Source organism: Thalassophryne amazonica, chromosome 3 (genome assembly GCF_902500255.1).
Source record: "Thalassophryne amazonica chromosome 3, fThaAma1.1, whole genome shotgun sequence".
NCBI classification, from domain to species: Eukaryota; Metazoa; Chordata; class Actinopteri; order Batrachoidiformes; family Batrachoididae; genus Thalassophryne; species Thalassophryne amazonica.
Window position 1 is genome coordinate 104,120,111 of NC_047105.1, and position 14,482 is coordinate 104,134,592.

The 14,482-nt window shown below is 39.1% G+C and overlaps 1 protein-coding gene across 1 annotated transcript; it reads left to right on the top strand.

The window, feature by feature from the left end:
- The first annotated feature begins 4,507 nt into the window (after positions 1-4,507).
- Positions 4,508-12,806, top strand: chchd4a (coiled-coil-helix-coiled-coil-helix domain containing 4a). Its single transcript, XM_034167211.1, has 3 exons — positions 4,508-4,679; positions 7,972-8,070; positions 12,243-12,806. Exons 1-3 carry the CDS (start codon positions 4,658-4,660, stop codon positions 12,587-12,589), a joined length of 468 nt encoding a protein of 155 aa, XP_034023102.1. The 5' UTR covers positions 4,508-4,657; the 3' UTR covers positions 12,590-12,806.
- Positions 12,807-14,482: the final 1,676 nt, after the last annotated feature.

A 14,482-nucleotide genomic window follows, 5' to 3' on the forward strand; every position in this document is an offset into this window, starting at 1 on the left:
TCGTTTCTCTGTGTCCTCCTCGGATCCTCCGTTTTGTAAATGGTGGTTTCAGCATGTCATTCTTTGCAGTCTGCTTCTAACAGGTGCTGGACTATGTGCCTTCTGTTAGAGTCCGCTATCAAAAGGTTTTTTTTCCAGTTTCTTTGATGTTGTCTCTTGATCTGATGTTATTGGCAATTTCTTGTTAAATTGTTCTAACAGGTCTTTGTTAACTTCCTCAAGCTCATCGCAGTATTTTTCTAATCTCACTTTTTCCTTTTTATTCTCTTTTAGGTCTTTTTCTACCTGGTGGATGGTCCTCTCATTTTCTCTCAATTTATCTTTGAGGGTGGTGTTTTCTTTTGTTAGTCTATCAATTTTATCAGTGTCCTCCTGGTGTTGCATTCTCTTGTTGCGCAGGTCCTCCTTTAATTTCTCTATTTCCGTTTGGTTTGACCGTTGCTTTTTGTTACTTTTTTCCCTTTCCAGCAGTTTTTTCTGCCACTCAATTATCATTCTTTCTTCTCCTCTGCTTTTGCTTCTCTTTCTTCCACTTTTTCTTCCCTTTTTTTTATCCTGTCCTCCTTGTCCTGCAATTTTTTCTGCTTGTCCTGGAGTTTTTCTCCAAAAGCTCTTCGCATTTTTCTCTCGCTTTTGCGTCTCTCGTCTGGGTCTCTTCTTCTCTCTGTAGCATAATTTCTTCTTGCTGTTTAAGTTGGTGTTCGTTGTTGCTTAACCTATTTTCCCACTCTATAAGTTTTGTTTCTTTGTGTAGCAGTGTTTCCATATTAGCCTGGGCTAGGTGTTGCTGCTGGTCTCTGTTTTTCCCTATCTTTTTTGCTCCCCTTTTTCTCCCATCTTGTGTACTTCTCTCTTCTATCTTTTTTCCTTCACTAAATGCTTTGTAGTCGAGGGTATGGTGTCTCCTTAGTTCTCTCCTGTTGAGGGAGGTTGTTGTTGCTATTTCTTCCTTACTTATTCCCTCAGTGTCTGCATCAGTGGTTTCTGTTGGCCCACTGTCATTGGCTATCTCGTCCTGGCTAAACCCAGCCTTGTCATATCCAAGTGCCATGTCTTCAAGTTCAGGTTCCGTATTTAGTTGGCTTTTTTGGCTGGTGTGGTTTGTCATTGTCTATATCCGCGCTGTCCTCGTTGATTTTTCCTGCATCAGATCTTCATGTTTTTTTTACTTGCTGCCATATTTGTTTGGGGGTCGCCGAGTCGTCTCCGTTCTTTGCCATGTTATTATGTTATAATTATACCGTTTTCTGTTCGTTGTCGGGGGGCTGTTCATGGTCGGAATGGTGCCAGTGGCTCCTGGTTTGTGTTGTATGATGGGTCTATGGCTGAAAAAGTTAGCTTGTCCTGGCCTGTTTTTGGGTGTTTTTTCTCTTCCGCCGTTGTCGTGAAGAATGCGTCATGTAACAGGTTGAAGAGGATTTGCAAGAGGATTTGCAAATCATTGTATTCTGTTTTTATTTACATTTCATACAGTGTCCCAACTTCATTGGAATTGGGGTTGTACGTCCTCTACCTCAGCGCACGAGAGAGAGACAGAGAGAGGAAAAAAGGGTCCAATATAGAGGTGTTTTCAACATCCAAGCTCTGACTTAAAATGATTACTCCGCTACAAAATAATTATTTTATATACAGCATCCAGCGCATAAAGCAGGTGCAATTGTCACGACAAAGTGTGTGAGAGGGCAGAGCCAAAGTGGCCTGTCCAGTCCTCATAGCCGTCAGGTGCTTGGATAATGGGCTTTAACAGCTTTGTCCTCACCACAAACATGCCTCCTTGTTTGTCCTTGTAGTACCTCATACACAAACTGTCCTATGCTGTTGTTGCTTTTGAATTTCTTGATATTTGCACCATGCTCAGAAATGAGCCTCCTTAGCCGAATATTCTGCCTCTAAGCGCCTCTCAGAGCCACTATTCTCCCACAATTGTTAAAAAACTAGATTCTTGCCCAAAAAAAAAAAAAAAAAACATGCTACATGGCTCATTATTCGGTGGGACCAGGGCTTAAGAAACTGACAGCATAAATCTTTTGAACAGTACCTAGGTTTTAAATTGTAAACTGTAATTTTTTAAAAACTTGTATATTGTCACTGTAACTGAACCTTTTGTGTTTATTTGTTAACTGCTTGTATTTTATATATTTTAATGGTTGTCTTGTTGTTGTCCTCTACTGCCTTTCTTGGCCAGGTCACCCTTGCAAAAGAGATTTCGAGCTCAATGGGTTTTTATCTGGTTAAATAAAGGTTGAATAAAAAACAAACAAACACCCTGGACAGGACGCCAGTCTGTCACAGGGCCACATATAGACAGACAAAAACACTCCCACCCGCATTCACACCTACTGACAGTTGAAAGTTTCCAATTCACCTGACCTACATGTCTTTGGATGTGGGAGAAACCCGGAGGGAAACCACACAAACACGGGGAGAACATGCATACAAACTCCACACAGAAAGGCCACAGGTGTGAATCGATCCCATGACCTTCTTGCTGTGAGGCAGCAGTGCTAACCAGTAAGTCACCATGCTGCCCCTAAAGTAAATTCATTGTATGTTTTTAAATTAAAATTAAAATGTATAAAATCTCAAGGATGTACAAATTTTCACAGTCCTATAGTTCCACCTCATCTAACTCAATAGAAATCTCATTTCCTGTGGGGCATACGCACTGATGATATTCATCATCACCCCTTCAATTTCTAACTTAACACTCATCACACTGTCAAGACACTCACTTCACCTCCACACACTCTTAATATATTCTTCCTTTAGAAAGGGTCCCAACAGCATTCCTCCTCCCATCCACGGCATGATCGAACAATTTGAACTGACCTCAGATGCTCCTTCCTTCCTTCCTTCCTTTGCAGTTGTTTTTTTGTACACACAGTATGTCTCTGTTTCTCCTTTCCATCATATCACCCAAATAGCTCCTGTAACCAGTCATACCAACTTCCAAAGTACAGATTCACACTTCCGCATTTTTAACTTCCCGCCACTCCGGCTATGTGGACAGGCTTGACACTTCTTTATATTCTTTACCCAACAGTAGCCCAATTCCTGCTGGTATCCTAATGGACAATGATACTGATAGGTATCACAACATATGGTGGCGATTGTTAACTGGACTTCAACCGATCTGCACTGTTTATTCGATTTATGATATCTATGTTTTGTTGGACAAAATTTACACTGGATGCCCTCCTGACACAACCAGACTCATTTATCTGAGCTTGGGGCTGGCAGTAAGAATGAACCAACACTGCCCCCCCCATTAAAAAAAGGAAGTGGCTATTCCATAACTCTCATTTGGCTAATCTCACTGCAAGACTCTGGTGGCAAAACTTGGAACTACTTGTATAAACAAACATACTGCATTAAATCAGAGTTATGGACACGGCCGCCGTTCGAATAGGGTCGGCCTTTTGCCACCAGAGTTTTGCCGTGCGAATACTGAAATGAGAGTTATGGACACGGCCGAATAAAAAAAAAAATCTAAATCGAAAATATTAAAGGAGTTAAGACATCTTGAATGCAGTATGTTTGTTTATACAAGTAGTTCCAAGTTTTGCCACCAGTCTTGCCGTGCAAATATACGTTAGAGGTGGGGGATACCGGCAATTTTGGTATTGATCCGATACCAAGTAAATACAGGCCCAGTAACGCCGATATCAATACCGATACGATACTTTTTCATATTTAAGCTTCATAGAGCCAAAGGATCCAAAAGACCTAGGATAGAATTTCACCAAACATTGTACGTGACAACAAAATACTTTATTATCACAATCAACATTTTTGTTTAAAAAAATATCACTCAACACAACTTAAAACAAAATCTCCTGAGGTAGAGTGCTGACAAACCACAATACAAGGGTGCGCTGCTCCGTGTTGTGTGACACAGCGCAGCACTGCTCTTACAGACAGAGAGTAGACTTTGAAGAAAACGCGTGCGCAGCAGTCAGTGCCTGCGGGAGAGAAAAAAAAAGCTTGAGTATCGATCTTTTACACGAGGATCGTTCAATGTCAATACCAGCGTTGGTATTGATATTGTTGATATTAGGATCGCTCCACCCACCTCTAATATACGTCTTGCCGTGTGAATAGCCAAATGAGAGTTATGGACACGGCGGCCGTGCAAATAGCCACGGCCTTAAAAAAACAACGTAAAACTGACTTCATGTTGTTAGAACAATGTATGAATAGTTATTTTTTTATTTTTGAGAAATGCAGCAAAACATTTTACCAACTGCTGTGTCAGATGGGTTCAGCAATGAAGGGTCATACTCCTTTTATATCAGCAAAAGTCACTCACTCCCTGTTGACGAGCCTAGATTTTATCATCAACCCATTTCTGAGAAGGGGAAAAAAACATGATCCGTTATTTTATAAATGATATACTTGTTGGCTGATCTGTGGTGAGAAGGAACACAGCCACGCACCATGCTGAGCAGTGCGTTTTTTTTGTTTTTTTTTTTACAGCGTCAACGTGCTCCTGGTGACGTCATAATCATGCGCGCACATGTGCGCCCGGATGGTGCGAGGCTGCTGGAGCCGGTGGTTTTTCAAACGAAATGTCGATAATTCTGAAGTGATTATTTTTCCGGACTCGTTCTCTTTTACCGCAGCGGAGGAGGTTTGACAGACAAACATATCGGCAGAGATGTCGTACTGTAAACAGGAAGGTAATTCCGCTTTTATTTCATTCATTTCAGTTGTTGTCAGAGCAATGTCATCGAGTGAGTTAGCATGCTAGGCTAACTAAAATTAGCCTTCCACTTCGGCTGCTAGCTTCTAGCTTCCTTTCCTTGAGCAACATTGTACACTGAGCTCTGAAGTCGTGTTTCTGCTGATAATTGCTGACGTTATGTTTATGCAGTGAGAAAAGCTGTAAGTAGCTGGTGCCGTTATTTAACTCTGCAGCTAGGTTACATGTAACCCTGTTGACGTCATAGGTCATTAAGCAACCACAATCAATATGACGTACTTCTGATTTTAATCATTTATTTTGTCATTGCACATTCATACAAGGAAATCTGCCCTCTGCATTTAATCCATCCTACTTCCTACTTACAATTAAACACAATGCAGCCACTAGGAGCAGTGGGCAGCCACAGTCTGCCGCCCGCTGCCTGGTGTGATGCCGAGACGCAGCCATTAGTCAGAAGCAGACCCTAAATTGGGGGGGGGTGTTTGTTTGTTTTTTAATTGTAGGAGGAAATCCACACAGACACGGGAAGAACATGCAAACTCCACACAGAAAGGGTGGGAAACGATCCCACACCTCCTTGCTGTGGTGCATCCTAACCGCTGAGGCTTGCTTTTGATTCTATTTTTCTAGATCATATATTGTATAGAGTGCTGTAAAGCAACAATTAAATTTTCAACAATAGTTAAACCACATAAACAACACACGTTCCATCTCAGAAACCAAACTATTTTCTATTTCTAATTCTGTCATATAAGCATTTATTTTAATTCACGATTAATAGAATCTCTATAAAATGTCAGAAATGTACATAGAAAAGTCACTTTTTCCCCTCAGAAGACAAGGAAACATTTTCAAATTATTTTAATTATTGCAACCAACAGTTTACAGATGAAAAAGGTTGTCAGCAACCAGTTTCATAAAGTTATTCACGTTATAGCTTGTTCAAAAAATGTAAAAGTTGTCCAAATGTTTAAAATTGTTTCAGAAAAGGTAAAAATCAGGTTTAGATACATTTAGTGGGAGTTAGAAATGAGTGTCACTTGTAGAGGTTTTGCATTTGCATTTCAAAAGACATTAAAATGCAAATTCAAAGGGTGAAAGGAAATGCATCTTTCTGTGACACCGTTCAGACTGGGGTTGGCAATCCAGATTGCTTTCTCGCCGTGTACCATTCAGAACTGTTTTTCAAATCTGCCTCATCCTTCACACACATCTAAACTCAAGGTGAATTTAAGTTATGTGGGTGTAGATGGATCTGGACGTCAGCGCACAGGTGTGTGATCTGGACTTGAGAGTGTACGTGTTTACGGATCTCATCTTAAACATTTGATCTCTAAATTAAGGGTGAAGCTCAGATTCTTTCATAGAAATAAGTTGTGTTTCTCCCTCGGAGCTCGGAAGCTTCAGATAACTGCTAATTTTTTGCCTGTATTGGATGTATTGTGTATATGTGTGCTTCAACCAGTTGTGCTCTGAGATTCATCACTGGTTGTAGCCGCCTCATCCACTACCAAGTCGTATGCTAATGCTGGCATGCCTTCCTTCAATATAAGGCAACATACACACTGGACAACTCTGGTTTACAAGGCTCATATGGGTCGGTTCCTTATTTATCCACTTTTCTTCAGAGATCTAAAACCCTTTATACTTGACGCTCGAATGATATTTTGTATTTTGTACCTCGTGTTTGAACTGAAACAGGAAAGAAAGCTGTCAGTTTTTCTGCTCCCTCTGTTTGAAATGTCCTCTAATTTGAACTGAAACTGTCAGAACTGTTTTCTCTGAAAGCTTTTTGCTCTATTTTAAAGCCTTGGTCCTACCATAAGCCATGAATAATGAGCCGCGCATGGGTGTGTCAGTGATTATTTGAATAATGATCTCATCATCAGCGTGCTCCCGGTGGATTTACTTGGTGAGAAGGCACCATAGAGAAAAAAGGTTGCTTGCTGCTGTTGAACTGAGCGATGCCATAGTGGTGAGGACGCTGTGGGCCCATGGAGGTAGTGAAGAAATTTCCCGTCATGATCCATGACTTAGCCAAATTCTAGCCACATTTGAGTTCAGACTTCAACAAATCCGTCTCAACCCACCTCTGTTACCCGTGCAGTTCGAGTTAGCTTTGACCAGAAATCCGCTCTAGCTGGATTGCCATCCCCAATCTGAACATGTCTGTGCTTTATGAAATGGTTTGAAGTCTTCCAGATGTAAAAGCATACAATGATGGGAACTGTACTTTGTTTTTCAGCTGTTTTCCCAGAGTTAATGTGTTCATTAATTATGAGCATCTTGTGACAGAAATATGAGCATGACGTCCTTGAAGGAAGTCTTAATTGTAATTTTAATATGAGAGGTCAAAATACAGAGGGACTTGTTCCAACAGTTTTGGGATGCATAATTTTGATATAAGGCCTAGTTCAAAAATAATGAAGCCTAACTGCTGATTTGCCCTGCATTTGTCATGAACAAGCCATTATTTTATTTAGCACCATCCAGATTTATCTGTGAGTTGCCTATAGTCTCTTTGACAGGTACTGAAAATTTCATGGGAAAATTCCGCATGGTTTCAGAGATATGCATGAAATTTACCCCAAAAGTAGCACTTTTTTCATCAGTTTTGTGTGACATTGATATTTAGTATTATCATTTAAAGTTGAATGTTAAATAAATAACCTTGTATTTTGTCAGTTTGTTTGTGCTTCATACTAATACACAGTAATACATTTTTGTAAAGGTAGAAATGTCATTTCCTCAAAAAAACATCATGTTTCTAAAGCAAGGTAAAACTGTTGTAAGTGTAATGCTGAGAATAAGTCCTTGATTTTTTTTGTGTCAAAACTTTAGCTATATCTCCTACTCTGCTTCAATAGAATAATTATATTACTTGTTCAATAATACCAGGAAGTAATGGACAGAATTTCTTTGTTTCAGGCTTCTGCAGAATAAAGAAGATACCTCCAACTGTTGTCACAAGCGTTACACTCTAGCACATTATAGTATATATATGCACTGATAATTTCTAGCAATGACTGAACCGAGACCAATAGAAATATTGAAACTCTGATATATAACCATACCTAAAATGATAACATTTCACAAAAAAAAGACCACTTTTAAATTTTGATGGTTATGTCACACTTTGGCTTCATTTTTTTTTAACTAGGCCATAACAGTGTGATGCTTCATGCTTTGGATTGTTCCACCACATCATCCAGAACCAGACTGCTTAGCTTAGGAGCTTATTGTAATCATTTGTCTCCTCATTCAAGGGAAGGATCGCATTATTTTTGTGACCAAGGAAGATCATCAAGCTCCAAGCAACGCAGAGTTGATTGCAGAGGACCCCAACGATCCTTATGAGGAACAGGGTTAGTCTTGAATGATACCGACCCCCCCCCCCCAAACACAAAAAAAAATCAAACAAAACCAAGAACACTTACTTCCTGCTTAGAAATAATCAAACTACATTCTTCTTCTCATACAATGGAGTACTTTGACCTTCGTCTGACCTTAGTCCATATGACATCAGCTCTGGGAGGCAAATGTTTATACTGTAAATAATCATCCAATGTTGAGAAGCACATTTTTATGCAGCCACCTGAAGATGGGCAGGTGCTGGTTTTGAGGTAATTAGTCATGAAAGTTTTCCGGAAAATCCTGGAATTCCGGTTATTGGAGAAAAATGTGGAAATTTCTGGCAAAATCAAGCATCGATTGAAGCAAATGTTGTCAGAGTTGTTCCTGTTGGCATAGCACTGCACTATGCTGGCCTCCCATTGGTTGGTTGTGACTACTGGCAAATGTTTCCGGATTATTTTTGTTACCCTGGTGTGTGTTGGATTTAGTCTGTGGTCTGATTTCATGATGTTTGTATTTTTAAAATAGTTTGGAAATGTCTCTGATGCCACAGTGGATAGTCTCACATATTAACGACTAGTTCTGAGACTTAAGGATAAATGTTAATGTGCCGCAACTCGTCTACACAGCAGGAAATGAGAGGCACCATTTTACTGTGAACTCTGCGTCATGTTGAAATGACAAACCAAATGCATGGAATGTTCTACTGCAGGGAGACAACTTAAAGTTCATCAGAAATAAATTCAAATGGGGCTGGGTTTATCAAAAAGGACCAAAACAGCAACCCGACTTTTTTTTTTTTTTATCATTGTTTATAGAGAAATGCTTACATTCCCGGTAAGTCTTTGATTTTTATCATGTTTCTAAGTCTGTCTTTGGGAAGAATTTACTTCATATTGTCTCCATGATAACTAACCTGCTAAATCTGCATTTTATGTTTCGTCTGTTACATGGGTGTGAACTATCCAACTGGAGGAAAAAATGCTGATGTCATCAGTGAACGGAAAAATCTGTTATTGCGTTTCCCATTTATATAAGTGAATAAGAATAAAATTTAAACTCAAATCAGTGTTCCTGAGAACTAATAGTTATATTGGTGACTTAATGAACAGTAAGTCCACCTTCACGGTTTTTTAATGAATTTTTATTTTTGTTCATGTTAAGACACTATCAGTTGTTATAAAACAACAAATTGCTGAAGTCAAATGTTTAGATAAATGTGGAGTTAACAGTAACAGTCCAATGAAAATGTGTGTTTTATGGAATAGTAATAGCACCGTATTTTAATCCATGTGACAGACAGTGTATTATAGTTCTGCTATCGTCACAATATGGGAAAATATGGTTTTCATCGCTAAAGTGAGCAAAAAGATGTGACTGAGAAATATCTCTCATTTATCTTATTAATTGCACCAAGTTGCATGTAGTATTTTTCCTAGAAACCCACCCCCACAAATTGCGGCAGCCCCAACGCCATGAAAAAATATTTCGGGTTTTTTTGTTTGTTTTTTGAAGGGCCACTTTCATCACTGGGTAATATGCTTTCAGCACCACTTCTCCAGTGTAGCTGACGTTGATATGACGATGACCTACTTTTCAGTCATGCAGCCATTTTATGAATAACCAGGATGTTTTGCTCTGTATGTGGTACTGTTATTCACGTAAGACACAGCAAATGGAAAAAAAATACTTCAAGTGTTTGGTGACCACTTATGCATTGTCAGTTTATAGTGCATGGGTTAAAGTTCTCCGTCACCACGACGGATTTACGTCATTTGGAAAATGTAACCACACATACGCGCGTGCACATGGTGTCATGCATGTTTTGGGGCCGAACTATGATACTCTCACTGTCAGAGCAACATCCCATTCTGCACTAATCAAAGCAGCCACCACAGAGGAAGAGACTGTGTGAATTTTTCACTCCTCTCCGCTCTGTTTACTGCTTACCATGAGCCACGGTCCTTCTCCTCTCTGTCTTTGTGGGAACATTGGCAGACCTTCGCCAAGTAGAGCAGGGTGTGGCTTTGCTTTGAAGCAATGACACAATGCTTCAATCTGCTGCTTCGGTTCTTTGTTTTATTTCGCTTTATCTTAATTTTTCCCTGTTAAAACCCTAAAGAGCATATGTCTGAGTAATATTTACCTTTTTATGTTAAACCGACCTCTTATGGTCTTCTGAAACAGTTGATAGATGTATTTTATAACTTAAAAACGGGACTGATGCTAACGCGTTAGTGTGTCTGTTGCATTTTCAATGTTACAGTTAGCATTAAGCTGTAAAAGAGTCAAATGTATTACAAATTGTAATATTTTATTTATTTTTATTTATATATCAATAATAATAAAAGCAACAACAACAATAATAAATACCGTTTTAGAGAAACAGATGAAAAGAATCTGATAAAACAAAACAGAAAAAATTAAACCAATGAACATAAATAAATAAATATAGAAATAACTGTTTCCTGTGAACACCTAGTGGCTCTTACACCACCACTTCATCCCTGTTTTATTTAAGTTTAATGACAATTTGCTTTGGTCAAACCACATCTAAGTTGTGTTTTTACACAAGAAAAAAATAAAATGCAGTAAACTGCACATTTGTGTCTTTTTTCATGAAAATATCTTATTAAATATAACATATTACACTTTAGTCAGGCCTTTAAAATAGTTTTGTGGACTCTTGCTGTAATATGTTGTCAGTGGTAGAGAGTTTTTGTAGGCATCTAAAAATGCTCATAATCTGGTGTAACCTGATGGAAATCTCTTTGTGGTGTCTCGGTGATGTATGTATATGCAAAATAAAACAAAACATTACTCCAGGTGTTTTTGACGAGAATTTAACATCATAACTTTGTTACAGGCTCAAACGTTGATGTGGCATGATAAAGTCCTTTTAATAACTCACTTTAAGAAATAATGGCAAAAGTCACATGCAAGTAAAAAAACAAAGATAAAAAACGATTCTTGATTACTAAAATAATTGTTAGTTGCAGCCCTAGTTTGTTTTTTACGAAGCATTTGAGAGCATTTTACCGATTAAATGTGAATAAGCCAGGTTTGAGTTTCTCAGTGCGCATGCGTTTTCAAAACGGGTGACAGTGTTACTTTGTGCACAGCAGAACAACGTTCTCAATTGCTTTAGGCCATAATTTTGTGTTTTGACTGTACAACCAGCAACGCAGCATGCTTTTGACGCATTTACCGGAATAGAACCGATCAGAATACTACAGAAGACAAAAAATTTTTACTTGACAGTTTGAAGTGAGTTTTCTTTGTTTCAGAGGGCTTCAGACTCATTAAAATTCACCAGAATATACAAAATTTGACTTGCTCTTTTAAAAATTTTCTGGGGGAGATCCCCCAGACCCCATCTAATCAATACTGTGTTTTTACTTGACAGTTTGAAGTGATTATATTTTTTTGTTGTTTGTTTGTTTGTTTTCTTTGTTTCAGAGGGCTTCATACCCATTAAAATTCACCAGAATATACAAAATTTGACTTGTTTTTTTTTTTTTTAAATTTCTGGGTGAGATCCCCCAGACCCCCCATAATCAATACTGTGTTTTTAGTTCATAGTTTGGAGTGAGCTTTCTTTGTTTCAGAGGGCTTCATACCCAGTAAAATTCACCAGAATACACAAAATTTGACTTGCTCTTTTAAAAAATTTCTGGGTAGGTCTCCCAGACCCCCCCATAATTAAGTCTACACCCAGCCCTTTTATGTACCTTTAAGTTCAGGTTTTGCATTCTTTTTATGCTTTGTCTCTCTCTCTCGCTCTCTCTCTCTCTCCTTAGAGGCTATTTAGAGTAGATTTGTGTACTGTAATGTACTTATTGTATTTATTAGGAGAAAAAACACTGTGTGTCCCCACTATGCCACATTTTAGGGAATTGCCGGCATTGATTTTTGCCATGACAAAATTTCAGTCAGATGAAAATTTATTGCTTTAACCCATGTTATAGTGTCACTCTGTTCTGTCTGTACACTTAAAATACAGTTCATTAATTTCCTTTTTGTAGCCATTTAAGTTAGCAGTGAGTGAAGTCAGAACATTAAGTCGTCCTCAAAAATGCACCATGCTGACGTCCAAGTTCTCTTTGGCAAAAATAATTTCATTTTTGTCTCTTAATTTTGTTTTGTTTTTGATGTTTGTTTGTTTGTGTGCGTGTTTCTCCAGGTCTGATCCTGCCCAATGGAGAAATTAACTGGAATTGCCCGTGCCTGGGTGGCATGGCCAGCGGGCCATGTGGCTCTCAGTTCAAGGAGGCTTTTTCCTGCTTTCACTACAGTAAGGAGGAGGTGAAGGGCTCAGAGTGCATCGACCAGTTCCGAAACATGCAGGAGTGCATGCAAAGGTACCCTGAGCTCTACCCTCAGGAAGACGATCAAATCAGCTCCACTCAATCAGAGTCCAATGCTGATTCTGAGGGCTCAGCTTTACCCCATGAAAGTGACTCTGCTCCAGCTGAGCCGGCTGTCTCAGCGGACAGTACATCAGCCGCAGACAGCCAGACTTCCAGCTAATGTCCACTGGTCAGTGCCCGGTCTGTTGCTCGGTGTGGAAGCACTGCCCAGTGTAAAGGAAGGTCCATGACGTTCTCAGGATGGTGTGTTCTGATTGGCCCAACATGTCTTCTCTGGCCTCCAGCAAACTCCCTGGTTGAGTCATTATTTATGAACACAGTATAGCAGAGGACCTAGCTGAGACATGTATGCACATCATTTAGGAGAGGATAACTCGACTGTTCTAGACTAATATGACCCCAATGAACAACTTGGGATATGTGCCAAAATCTCTGTCTGGGACAAACAGCCCAAAATGACCACGTTTTTTTCATCTTTTCATCCCAAGTGTTACTTCAAATACAGCTGTGTTTTCTAAACTGCAGCAGCCATAGATTTTACAAGGTATTCAAAATGTTCAGAATAACCAGTACATGTTTGGGAGGGTGATAGAGTGTAAAATTTGAACATTTGCCAAATATAATATTTTATTTTCAGTCATACTGTTACCAATAGACTATTGATTTAAAGTGAAAAAATACAAAACAAAACTTGTTTCTTTAGCAGACAGTAGTATCTAGAGACGTTATAAAGATTATCATGGAAATTTGCCAACAGCCCAGAAAGTTTAAGTTACTAAATATGTGGCGATTCCCGACTGTATGTAGGTCATTTCACCTAATGTTTTTGAGCAGTTTTCTCTTAAAATATCAAAATTAGAAATTTTACACTTGTTCTATGACCCTTCTAAACATGTACTGGTCATTCTGAACATGTTGAGTACTTTGGAAAATCTGTAGCTGCTGCAGTTTAGAAAATACGGCTGTATCTGAAGTAACACTCGGGACGAAAAAGGTCATTTTTGAGCTGTTCATCCCAGATAGACATTTTGGCACATATCCCAAGTTGTTCATTGAGGTCATACTAGTCTAGAACAGTTGAGTTATCATCTATTAAATGATATGCATACATGTCTCAGCTAGGTCTTAGACTACTGTGTATGCAGTGAAATATAGCAAACATGCAAAAATACAGACTGAGCGCCCAGCGATGATGGAGTATTACAGAGCTGAACAGGAGACTTGTTTATATGCAGTCTGGAAATCAGTTTACCTTGTAAATGCTTCCAGTCAGGTGGGCTGTTCTGTGGATTAGTGTTGATAGACTGTGTCTGTCAGCACTGCTTCATCACCAGAACAAGGCAGTAATTTAAGAATTAATCATTAGTTTTGAATTCAGTAATGTTGAGCTCTTTTTAGAAAAAATGTTAGGGTTGTTTTTGTTGTTTGGTTTTTTTACTCTGCGATCAAGTCTGTCATTTCTGTTGTCTGGAGACGTAAACAGTCTGGTGCCGCAGACCGAACAGCCCACCCCTAATAATTGGTCCGCCTTTTGCATCTGCGCATGTGTCATTTCGGACTACATCAGCATGTATGAATGGAGTCTGTTCACCCAAAGCAATCAAATGGATTAATGGGATTATTAACCATCAGATGATAAAGGTAAAACCTCTTAAATCATTCTGACATCAGTTTTAAGCAGAAACTCGGCTGTTTTAAGCAGAAACGAGGCGAAATTCCGTGAGGCTTGGAAATGTTTGACGCGCAGCGAACGCATCAGCTAGCAGCTTGTGTAGCTGTGGCGCTCTGATCGCTTCCGCTGGCTTTTATGATGAAATAATGCTGAATTTATGTGGACATGATTGTTGTACAAAAGCTTCAGATATGTGTTGCTGACATAAATGACTGGTGTGCAGTTTGAAGTAGAAACGAGGGGTTAATCGGTGAGCCGCGTCATCAGGGGACTGATTTTTAGGGGGACCGTTCGGTCTGCAACACCGGCACTGATAATAATTCACTCGTTTGAACCTGTGTTTCTGTTATAATGGCATTTATGTTTAAAAGTCATGTTTTT